At 67.0% G+C, this 10,959-nt stretch overlaps 2 protein-coding genes across 5 annotated transcripts; both read left to right on the top strand.

Moving 5' to 3' along the window:
• The first annotated feature begins 1,213 nt into the window (after positions 1–1,213).
• SCAMP3 (secretory carrier membrane protein 3) lies at positions 1,214–4,316 on the top strand. 2 transcript variants are annotated; one of them, XM_066337790.1, is made up of 8 exons: positions 1,251–1,451; positions 1,570–1,689; positions 1,773–1,893; positions 1,973–2,101; positions 2,254–2,413; positions 2,576–2,677; positions 2,762–2,879; positions 3,004–4,316. In XM_066337790.1, the coding sequence occupies exons 1-8, from the start codon at positions 1,335–1,337 to the stop codon at positions 3,148–3,150; spliced, it is 1,014 nt and encodes a 337-aa protein (XP_066193887.1). In that variant the 5' UTR covers positions 1,251–1,334; the 3' UTR covers positions 3,151–4,316. The 2 variants fall into 2 exon arrangements, with proteins under 2 accessions (XP_066193886.1, XP_066193887.1); XM_066337789.1 differs by having other exon boundaries at positions 1,214–1,451; positions 1,570–1,893.
• Positions 4,317–4,415: 99 nt separating this feature from the next.
• ENTREP3 (endosomal transmembrane epsin interactor 3) lies at positions 4,416–10,799 on the top strand. Of its 3 annotated transcripts, XM_066337783.1 has the most exons (12): positions 4,416–5,384; positions 5,969–6,025; positions 6,178–6,288; positions 6,455–6,580; positions 6,673–6,780; positions 6,965–7,125; positions 7,224–7,323; positions 7,406–7,490; positions 7,586–8,161; positions 8,399–8,467; positions 8,867–9,129; positions 9,708–10,799. In XM_066337783.1, exons 1-12 carry the CDS (start codon positions 5,166–5,168, stop codon positions 9,876–9,878), a joined length of 2,046 nt encoding a protein of 681 aa, XP_066193880.1. In that variant the 5' UTR covers positions 4,416–5,165; the 3' UTR covers positions 9,879–10,799. The 3 variants fall into 3 exon arrangements, with proteins under 3 accessions (XP_066193880.1, XP_066193878.1, XP_066193879.1); XM_066337781.1 differs by lacking the exon at positions 4,416–5,384 and having other exon boundaries at positions 5,511–6,288; XM_066337782.1 differs by lacking the exon at positions 4,416–5,384 and having other exon boundaries at positions 5,512–6,288; positions 8,402–8,467.
• The last annotated feature ends 160 nt before the right edge of the window (positions 10,800–10,959 follow it).

The raw sequence follows: 10,959 nt of genomic DNA, 5'->3' as shown, positions 1-10,959 counted from the left end.
GTTGGAAAAGGGGTTGTCAGGAGCCCACATCCAGCTGCCCTACACCCACCCCAGGGCTGCCTGTGTGTTTTGGCTCTTCCCATCTCTGCAGGAAGGCTTGGCCTTGGTTTGGGCTGTTCTCTGGGCATTGTTGGGCTGTGTCACAGCTGATGGCAGGGGGGAGAGTCTCACTGGGGTGTGGGTGACATACATACTGCTTAACCCTCTGCTGTGGCACCATCAGGCTGTGCCAGGCTGTGCTGGCCCTGGCAGGCTGTCACCGGGCAGAAGGGAAAGGAAACATCCAGTTTCACCTGGAGAGTGGGGAGTCTTGGCTGACACTGAGGGCTCTCCATGGGCTTGTGATCCCAACTCACTGAGCTTGGGCTGGGAGCCCTCACCTGCCTCCTGAGACAGCAGGGGCAGATCCTGTCCCACTGCCTGAGTGCCCAGCTCTACACTGAGCCTTGGAGAATTGAATTGACTGAGTCATAGCTGTGGTCTGTCTTAGACTTCAAGAAAATAACAAACTCATGCTGGTGTCCAAAACCCAAGTCCATAGCTTCTACCTCTGGCAGGAGCAGCTCCAGGTTTGGGTTGAGGTGGGAGCTCACCTGTGGGATTCATGTGTCACTCTCAGTCTGGTCAGAGGCTAAAGAGTTTTTTTAGCAGTCTGCTGAGCACTGGGAGCTGGGAGGGGACAGGGCAGGGGCAGGTGCGTGTCCTGATCCCGGGATGCTGAGGAATTCCTGTTCCGGAGGGGGTCAAATGTGCAGTCCACGGGCAGCTGGAGTGGAGAGATTTAGAGATTCCTATAAATAACTGGTCCAGGAGACACAAGAGAAATTCCCCAAGTGTCCGTCGCGCCTCGAGGCTGGCTGTCGGGCCGGCTTGGTGACAGCTGCTGGAGTGGCCTCCGCGACCCCCTGGCTAACGCCTGCGGGGGGATGCGCGGGCAGGAGGCGAACGACACCGGGACCGCCCGCTACAGCAGGGAGGCGGACCGGGGCTCGGAGGTGGGGTCTCGGGGGGACACGCAGGGGGAGCCGCTGGTTGGGGACGCGGAGCCGTGGGGGAACCGGGGGTCGCTGGGCCCGGTCCCGGTGTCAGTGTCGCGGGGACCCGAAGGAGAAGCGGCCGGGGGCGGGGCGCGGACGGATGCGCCGCACGTGACCCCGGGGACACGTGGCCACGTCACGTGCGCGCCCCGCCCGGCGCGTGCGCAGCGGCCCCCAGCGGCGGGGTCTCCCCGATGACGTCACGGCCCAACAGGGCCAATCAGCGGCGGGGAGGGGCGGGGCCTGGCGGCGGCGGCGGCGCCGGTCCCGCGGGTAGAGCGCGCTCCCGCTCCGGCCATGGCCCAGCGCGGCGGCCCCGCGGTGCTCCCGGACAACCCCTTCCAGGACCCCGCGGTGCTGCAGGCTCGGCCCGGCGCTGTGCTGGACGGCTACAACCCCTTCGAGAGCGATGCGGTGAGCGCCGGGGCCTCCCCGCAGACCGGGGCCTGCCCGTGCACCGGAGCTTCTTCCCGGGTTACCGGAGCCTTCCTCGCTGCCGGCGCAGACTCACCTGTCTTCTCTTCCCCTGCAGCCACCGCCGCCGTTCCAGACCCCTTCGGTAGCGCCGCCGCCCCCGGTACCGGCGGCCGCGCAGCCGCCGCGGAAGGCGAGTCCCACCGAGCCCCGCAACTACGGCTCCTACGGTTCGCAGGTACGGGGGGAGCGCCGCCAGGCCGAGAGGGCCGGGGGGACACGGGAGCCGCAGGGAGCCCAGGGTCTGTGTCCCCTCCGCAGGCCTCGGCGGCCGCCGCCACGGCGGAGCTGCTGAAGCGGCAGGAGGAGCTCAACCGGAAAGCCGAGGAGCTGGACCGGAGGGAGCGGGAGCTGCAGAACGCGGCCCTCGGCGGTTCCCAGAGTGAGTGGCTGCGGGGCTGGGGAGGGACGAGACCCCCTCGGACCCCTCCTCGCTCCTCCTCACCCCCTTCTGTCCACAGCGAGGCTCAACAACTGGCCCCCGCTGCCGTCCTTCTGCCCGGTGAAGCCCTGCTTCTACCAGGACATCCCCGTGGAGATCCCTGCTGACTTCCAGAAGACCGTTACCACCATGTACTACCTCTGGATGGGTGAGTCTCCACGGGAACCTCGGGGCAGACCTTGGGAAAAGGTGGAAGAATGAATGCCCTGTGCCGCTGCTCTGGGGAAATTGGGATGAGGAGGTGGTCTTAGGGGTTGGGGGAGCCTGCCTCAGGCTCCTGAGCGCTGTCCTCTCCCTCAGCCAGCACCATTGCTCTCTTCATGAACTTCCTGTCCTCGCTGGCCTGGTTCTGCGTGGACCCCTCGTCTGGTTCTGGGTTTGGCCTCTCCATCCTCTGGGCTCTGCTCTACACGCCTTGTTCCTTTGTCTGCTGGTATCGGCCCATGTACAAAGCTTTCAGGTGTGTCCCTGAGCCGTGTGCGCCTGCTCCAGCTCCTGGGGGCCTCTGGCTCTGCAGGATGTGGTGGTTCCATCCTGAGCTCCCTGTTCCCCCCGTGTCTCCTGCTTTAAGGAAGATTTGAGAGATTTCTGTGGCCTAACCTCGCCCATCTCTTCCTTCCAGGAGTGACAGTTCCTTCAACTTCTTTGTCTTCTTCTTCGTCTTCTTTGCCCAGAACGTGATGTACGTGCTGCAGGCCATTGGCATCCCAAACTGGGGATTCAGGTGCGCCATGTGCTGACCCTGGAAAGGCGAGAGGCGGGTGGGGAAGAGGGGACCGGCGGGCAACAACAGCCTCTTGTTTTGCAGTGGTTGGATCCTGAGCCTGATAGCACTGCGGACTAACACAGCCGTGGCTGTGATGATGATCCTGGTGTCCTTGTCCTTCACGGCAGTGGCTGTCTTGGGCATCATTATGCTGAAAAAGGTGGGTTAGGATCCAAACCTGTAGCCCAGAGCCCTTCCTTTGGAGGAGCTTTGGGCTGTCTCAGCTCTGTTCATGAGGGACCTGGCGCCCCAGCCCTGACCCCCAGCCTGCTCCTGCCCTCCAGATCCACTCTCTGTACCGCCGGACGGGCGCCAGCTTCCAGAAGGCTCAGGAGGAGTTTGCGGCCGGGGTGTTCTCCAACCAGGCCGTGCGCACGGCCGCGGCCAACGCCGCCGCGGGCGCGGCCACCAACGCCTTCCGCGCGCCGTAGCCGTGCGGGCGCCCGGCCCTGCCTCCCCGGCACACACGGGCTCTTCCTGAGGAAGAGGAAATCCGAGTTGCACTTTCACTGGATCCCCGTGCATCTGCATCGGCTGTCAGAGGCTGCCTCATCCCAGCTTGGAAGTGCTGGTGCCTGAATTCGTCTGCTGCTCTTAACCCCCTTTCCTCACGGACAGAGGCTGTTCTGGTTTGTGCTGGTCCCGTCCCCTCAGCAGACTGGGGGGAGCAGGGTGGGAAGTGCTGCAGCCGAGCCCAAAGCCTGCCATCGCTCTCCCTTCCAGCACCAGCTGCTGGGGGCAGGAGCCTCCTCCAGATGGCTGGAATGCTGCTTCCAGGGACTGAAATGGTCACTTGCCTTCCTTGTGCTCTCCTGTTTCTCCACCTGGTGATGACACTCGTGTGCCCTGGGGTGTGGGGAGTCGCCTGCCCCTGTGTGCCCAGGGACCTCCACGCTCTGCGAAGAATGTCACCCCCCTCTTCCTCCTGGGGCTTGCTCCAGTGGGATGAGGATGGGCCTGGTGCTTTCCCCAGGGTGTCTAGTCCTTCTGTCCTGTCCTGTCCCCATCCTCTCCCTCTCTCCAGGCCCAGGGATGAGGAGAGCAGGGCAGGGACAGGCAGAGCTCAGGCAGCTGCTGCCTGTGGGGATCCTGCCTTTAGCCCATGTGGACCCCAAAGCCAGGCTGGGTTTTGAGGAGCAGCCCTGGTGTTTACATGGCTCCCGCTTGCCTCCAGGGAGAGGTGAACAGCTCCTCCAGTGCCCCTCCCCACCTGCTTCGAGGACTGTGATCCCTTGTTCCCCCCAGCACCCTTCAGCCAGGGCCTTCACCCTCCTCGGGGGCTGAGCCAGTCTCTGTGCGCAGCCCTGCGTCCCCCTTACCTGCCTTCTGTCCCCTGTCCCGATGTCCCTGAGGATCCCCAGGACAGGTCTCATGCATTCTGCTTCACCCCATCTCCTCTCGGATGCTCCCGGTTTGTTCCTGCAGCTCCGGGGCTGGCGAGAGGCTTTGTGCCTTCAGCTGTGGGGGCCGGTGCTCTCCCTGTCCCGCTGCGGCGAGGGCTCCTCTGGGGGGTCCCCGCCTCCTTCGCTGCTCCCTGTGTGTGCTGTTCCCCGACTGCCTCCCGGTTTATTTAAGGAATAAATGAAGGTTCACTCTGTCCCTTCGCCATCGCCGTGCGCCGACCTGGGCCGGAGGGTGCGGCGGGGCTGCTGCCGGTGTGTCGCAGCTCCCGGGGGCCGTGCGGGTGGACTACAGCTCCCGTCGTGCCGCACAGGGGCGGCCCCGGGGCGGGCGCGGCCAAGCAGCCGCCAGCGTGTGGCACCGTCCCCGCAGCTCCCGGCGGTCCGCCGCCCGCCTCCAGCTGCTGCCCCGGGCATCCCGGAGGGCGCGGCGGCGGCGATGCTCGGCCGCAGCCTTCCGCCGGCCCGGCGTCCCCGCCCGCCGCTCCGCACGGCGCCGGGGCTGTGGGGAGCGGGGCGGACGGGCCGCCGGTAGCCGCCCGGCCCTGCCGGTACCGGCCCGGCAGCGGGAGCCGGCCCCGCGCCCGCCGCCTGCGGAGGATGCTCCGGTTCGGACCGCGGCTCCCGCCTGCTGGCGCTGCCCCGGGGGCCGCGTCCCGGGTGGCGGCTCTCGGACCCCGCGGGGCGGGATGATCTCTCGGCGGGGGCCCGGCGCTCCACCGACAGCCAGGGAGGAGGCGGCGGTCCCGGGGCCGCGCTCTGTGTCCGGCCGGCTCCTCTAGGGGTGCGCAGGGACCGGCGAGGCTGGTTCTGTTCTCCGCGGAGCTTCTGGCGGCCGTGGCTCCGCGTGGCCGTGGGCGCTGCCCGAGCCCCCCCCCCCCGCCCGGGGCAGTGAAGAGCTACCGTCAGCATCCTCCTGCAGGCCGAAAGGTGGAGCCCGGCCCGTTCCCGCAGAGCGGCTGCTCCTGCTCCCCGCGGTCCTGGCGCGGTGCCGCCGGCTATCCCGGGGCTCCGGGGCCGGCCCCGAGCCGCCGCCCGCCGCGGCCATGCCCTCCCCCAGCGACTCCAGCCGTTCGCTGACCGGCCGCAGCTCCCGCAGCCTCACCCACCTCCGCCTCCAGCGCACCTGGCTGCAGGTCCTGCTGGTCCTGGGTCTCGTGCAAGCCATCCTGGGTGTCCTCATCGTCACCTTCAGCTTGGTGGCGGCTACCATCACTCCTTCTACCAAAATCCGTCAGTCCTGCCCGTCGTGGGCCGGCTTCTCGGTGAGTGTGGCGCCGGGGCAGCGCGGGGAGGGGGCTCCGCTGTCCCCCGGGGGCCGAGCTCGCCGCCGGTCCCAGGGGAGGGCAGCCCCGCTGCTCCCCCACCCCCTGCCCGTGGCTGCCGCGGTGCATTGTGGGAAGATCCCACGGGCTCCCCCAGGGTGACTCTGTGAGGGATGGGGACCCCCGAGCGCTGCAGGGAACCGTCCGGGGTATGCAGCCACGGGCAGGGAGGGGTGTGGGGACACCACAGAGACGACAGGGCAGGGACCGGGTGGTGCTGGGGGCTCTGCTGTGCCAGCTGTGTGTTGAGGTGAGGGCAGCACCCGGGGTCCCCCACGGTAATAACCCTGCAGCACGGATCTTGGCCTGGGTTTGCTGTCCAGCCAGGGGCAGCCCGCAGTCCCCAGGCCCTGAATCAGCAGTTTCTCCCATCTTGTGGCGCCAGGGCTGCTCCTACAGCCCCACTGCTCCTGGGCTGGCTCCAGGCCTGCAGGGATCGGGGGGCTCTGCCTGTGGGCAGGGGCTGCGAGGGGCCCCACTGCCTAACAGAACCTTCTCCCTGTGCTCACCCCGGGGCTCTGCAGCTGGCACTGTCCGGGCTGGTTGGCATCATCTCCTGGAAGCGGCCGCTCACTCTGGTGGTAGGTGTCGGGGGGAACACCCATCCGCAGGCGGCGGAGACCAGGATGGGGGAGGCCGAGCAACCCCCCGTGCCTCCGGGCGCGCAGCCGCGTGCGCTGGCTCCCCGCTCCGCAGCCCTGCGCAGCCGGCAGCCCCTCTCCTCCCGCTGCAGATCGCCTTCTTCACGCTACTGTCGGTGCTGGGCGTCATGCTGAGCCTCGCTGGCTCCATCCTGTCGTGCCAGAACGCGCAGCTGGTGAAGACCCTGGAGGCCTGTGAGAGGGTGAGGCGGAGCGAGGGCAGCCCCAGCAGCCCTGGGCCTCCATGCACGGCTCGTCCCTGGCTGTGGGGCTCTGGGGACATGGCCAGCTGTGGAGCTGGGATGTGCTGGTGGCTCTCAGGGGATAGCACAGCATCCAGAGCTTCCTCACAGTGTTTCTTGTCCCCAGGAGAGCGACACGTGTGTCTGCTGCCAGGCCCACTCGGAGCCCCCGCCTGCTTCCTGCAGCCAGCAGAGCGAGAGGCTGACCATGTTCCCCAACCCCAACTGCCGGAGCATCCGTGTGGCACTCAAGGTGGAGGACCAGGGGGATACAAGGGCTCCCTGGGAAGCGGCCACACCCGGCCATGCTCTGCGAGCTCTGCAGCTCACCCCACTGCTCCCCAGGATCTCCTCTTCAGTGTCTGTGGTTTGACCATCTTCTCCACCATCATCTGCACACTCTCTGCTGTCGTGTGCTGCATCCAGATCTTCTCCCTTGACATCGTCCACGTGGTGAGTCCCAGCTCTGGCCCAGGAGTAGACAGGGCTGGGGACCAGTGGCCCAGGCTGGGGTGGTCCCTGGGATGCCAGGGCAGGACCTGGCCCCAGCCAGGTGTAGATTAAAGCCCAGGATGCACATCCTTTGCTGATCTCTGGGCAGGAGGTCTCAGCTCTCCCTTCTCCCCTCTCCCTGCAGCTGGTCCCACAGCGCTCGAGCTCTGTGACGTTGGAATGCACGTCCCCACCTGACACCTTTCTGCAGAGCATGATGGACTTCGATGAGTTTGTGCCCCCAGTGCCACCGCCCCCCTACTACCCACCTGAGTACACCTGCAGCTCTGAGACTGATGCACAGAGGTACCAGCTGGGTGCAAGGCTGGTAGGGTGGGGGGCCCATGTGCCTGCAGGCTGGGCTTGTCCCACCCAGCGTGGCTTTTCTGCTCTTGCCTCTGCAGCATCACATACAACGGCTCCATGGACAGCCCTGTGCCCCTCTACCCGACCGACTTCCCCCCGTCATACGAGACTGTGATGGGGCTGCGGGGAGACAGCCAGGTGGGGGCACGGGGCTGTGGGCAGGGGAGGTCAGGCAGGGTGGGCTCCTGCTCAGCTGCGCCCTGAGTGTGCTGTCCCACAGGCCACCCTGTTCGACTCCCAGCTGACAGAGGGCTCCCACGCCTGCACCTGCGACCGCGTCCCCTCCATTGTGCTCAGCGGAGAAGGTGAGTGTTCCCCCGGCACAGGGGACGGGAGCGGGGCTGTTCCAGGTCTGGCTCTTCCCGGCAGCTCTTCAGTGGTGCCCGCCCACTCCTTGCAGTATCCATGGACAGCGGGTCCCTGATCATGTCTGAGATCATGGACATCCCCGGGGACAGCAGCCCCTCGGAGGACTCGTGCCTGCTGGAGCTGCAGGGCTCCATGCGCTCCGTCGACTACGTCCTGTTCCGCTCCATCCAGCGCAGCCGCGCCGATTATTGCCTGAGCGTGGACTGCGTGCAGTGCAGCCACCACGCGCGCAGCCCCACGCTGGGCTTGCAGGGCCCCTTCGAGGAGACGCCCCAGCCCCGAGTGCGGGGCGAGCGATCCTACTCCTGCTCCACCGCGGAGCCCGGCCACGACGGCATCTTGGTGGGGGGAGCCGTCACCCACAGCTGCAACCGGCTGGCAGGGTTGGCGCGCTGCGCCGGGCCCTGCTTCCCCGAGGTGCGCCTCAAGGACAAGGGCTCCTCACCGCAGGGGCGCGGAGGTGGCCGCCCCGCCGACACCGGGCGCCCTGGCCAGCCCCGGCGCAACAGCGAGACCTCCTGCCCCTCGTCCCCGGCCCCGGGGCTGGCCCCGCGCCCGCTCCTGAGGTCACACAGTGACCCCGGCGTCCCGATGGCCGGCCACGCTGGTAGGTGACGACGACGGCCGGGACGGGATGGGCGCGTGGCAGCGTCTGTGCGATGCAGCCGGGCTGTGCCACAGGGTTTGGCTGTGTTTTCCGTGGCCAGATGGGATTAGAGCAAGTCTGGGAAGGAATGGGGGGAGCAGGGGAGGTCTGCTTGCCTGGGAGGAGGGGGATGCTGGAGGGTTGTGCTGCCTGGGGTCTGCACAGCTGCTGAGGCCTGAGGGTTCTCTCTGCTCTCAGCAGATTTCAGGGAAGTACTTTATACCAAAGCACTGGAGGAAACCGTGTCCGACTCCTCCGCTGATACAGGTCAGGGCACTGTGCTGTACTGGGATAGAAAGGGGGCATGGAGGGTGTCTGTGGCCCTCTGGGGGTTGAGCTCACCCTGCTGGGCCGGGGACAATGGGGACCAATGGTGGGAACACCCCCGCTGATGGGGGATGGGAGACAGCAGGACCCCAGGCCTGTGAGCTTAGGTCTGCTGGGAGCGGTGCCCTAGGGTGTGACAGTGGTGACAGGACATCAGGCCATCAGAACAGTGTCCTGGGTGTGCTAGAGCAGTGTCCCAGGTCTGCTGGTGGGCATGGATCCACCAGAGCAGCGTGTTGTGTCTGATGATGAAGACTGGTCCATCAGAGCAGTGTCCCGTGTCTGACAATGAGGACAGGACTGTCGGAGCAGTGTCCTGTGTCTGTGCTCACTCTGCAGGGCTGTGCTCTGAGGCCTGCCTGCTCCACCGTTCCCACTGTGACTCCCCACCACTGCTCCGGGCCAGCTCAGTGGGGAAGAACAAGCTGCCATCCTGCAAGAAGGTGCCACAGCAGCTGTCAAAGACAACCGCCTGCTCCCTGGGGGACCTCAAGGGCTACCGGGGCACTCGTGGGCTGGTGGCCAGGTTCCTGCAGAGACCCAAGCGCAGCCTGGCAGCTGGCACGGAGATGTCTGGGCACAGCTTCCACGGGCACAAACAGGTGGGTTCTGGAAACCACAGGGAATGGGCAACTCCTCCTTCCCAGAGAGCTTCCATCCACGCTCTCCCTCCCTTCTGTCCCCATCAGCACCTCCACCCCGGCCCTTCCACGGTTTCCATTCCCCTGCCACACCCCCATTGTGTTGGCACCCTGGCTGCAGGCAGAGCGTTCTTCCTGCAGCACTGTCCTTGCCCAGCCCTTCCTGGGGGGCAGCTCCTTTTCCTTGATCCCCACTGGAGCCATGGGTGGGAAAATCCTGCCTGTTGCAACGGCTTTGGCTTTGCCCCTGAGTCACTGCACCAGGAGGAAGCTGCTGGGGCATCCCGGCGACTCAGCTTTACGGGACACCAGAGTCCTTGCGCAGCCCGGGAGGCCTTGACGAGAACAAGCCTGTCCCAAATGCCAGTGTGGGCGCGTGATGCACGCCTCTGCCATCCCTGTCACCTCTCCCCTCCTGCCCCATGTGCCGCCTGGCTGCACTGGAGCGTAGAGGATTGAGCACAGGGGGCTGAGCGCAGCAGGGTGTCATGGGCAGGGCTGCCATCCCTGTGGCTGCAGCCTGTCCCCATGGGTTGCAGGTTCCCTGGAGTGCCTGGCCAGGTGCAGAGCGGCCCCATGAAGGAATCCACCTGCAGAGCTGCGGGGACCTGAGCTCCACGTCGTCGCTGCGCCGGCTCCTGTCCACGCGCCGGCTGGAGCGCAGCCGCCCGCGGAGCCTCAGCGGGGCGTGCAAGGAGAGCGTGCTCTGAGGGACAGCCTCTGCAGGGACCCTCTGCTGCCCCGTGGGGAGAGGGAGCCCCGCTCTGGGCTCAGCCCTGGACATTGCTCAGACATTGCTGCTGCCCTGGTGGGGTCGGGCCCTGTGCTGCTGCCCTGGGGGCTCGGCTGGGCCCCTTCCCCAAGGGGGGCTGGGGTGAGGGGCTGGTCCCCTGGGGTGTCTGCTGGGGGATGGCTGTGCCTGTTCCCTGCCTGTCTGGGATTGGTGATGCCCGTTCCTTGCCCTATCCCTTGTTCTGGACATGCCTGTCCCTTACCTTGTCCCTTGTGCCAGCTGTGCCTATTCCCTGGGATGGCCATGCCTGTCCCCTGCCCTGTCCCATGTTCTGGCTGTGCCTGACCCACACACTGGCCCTGTCCCCTGTGCCAGCCGTGCCTGTACCCTGGCATGGCTGTGTCTGTCCCCTGTGCCGCCCGTGCCTGTGCCCTGGGGCAGCCACGCCTGTCCCCTGCCCTGGCCATGCTGTCCCTTTGGCTGGCTATGCTGGCTTGATTCCCGGTCCCTTGTGCCATCCTCTGCCCTGTCCCCTCCACTGGCCGTGCCTGTCTTCTGCCTTGTTCTTTCGGCTGGCTAGATCCTCTGTCCCCTGTGACAGCCGTGCCTGTACTCCAGGACCTTGCCTGTCCCCGATCAGTCCCTTGTGCTGGCCTGGTCCCTGGCCTCCTGTGCCAGCGTGCCCGCAGCCCGGAACTGCCATGCCTGTCCCTTGCCCTGTGCCCGGAGCTGGCGATGCCCGTCTCCGGTCCAGCCTCGTCCGGTCCCGTTCCTCCCCGCCCGGCTGCGCCCGGGCCGCGCTGCGAGGCCGGTCCCGCGGCCACTGCCCCTCGCTAGAGACCGAATAAAGGTGGTCGCCGCCGCCCAGGGGCCGGTATCACGGGGCGGGCGGGGCGCAGTGGGGCGGGGCGGGCGATCAGCTGACCGGTCACGGGGTGCCGGCTCCCGGTTTGCCGCTGGCGGCTCCCCGGGACGGGCGGCCGGTGCTGTCGGGGCGTGGGGAGGCAGCGGGGGTGCGGGGGTGGGGACCGGGGACCGGGAACCGGGACCGGGACCAG

This window comes from Sylvia atricapilla, chromosome 30 (assembly GCF_009819655.1).
Source record: "Sylvia atricapilla isolate bSylAtr1 chromosome 30, bSylAtr1.pri, whole genome shotgun sequence".
NCBI lineage: Eukaryota > Metazoa > Chordata > Aves > Passeriformes > Sylviidae > Sylvia > Sylvia atricapilla.
Note: the sequence above shows the minus strand (reverse complement) of the source record. Positions and strands in the feature narration are given on the sequence as shown.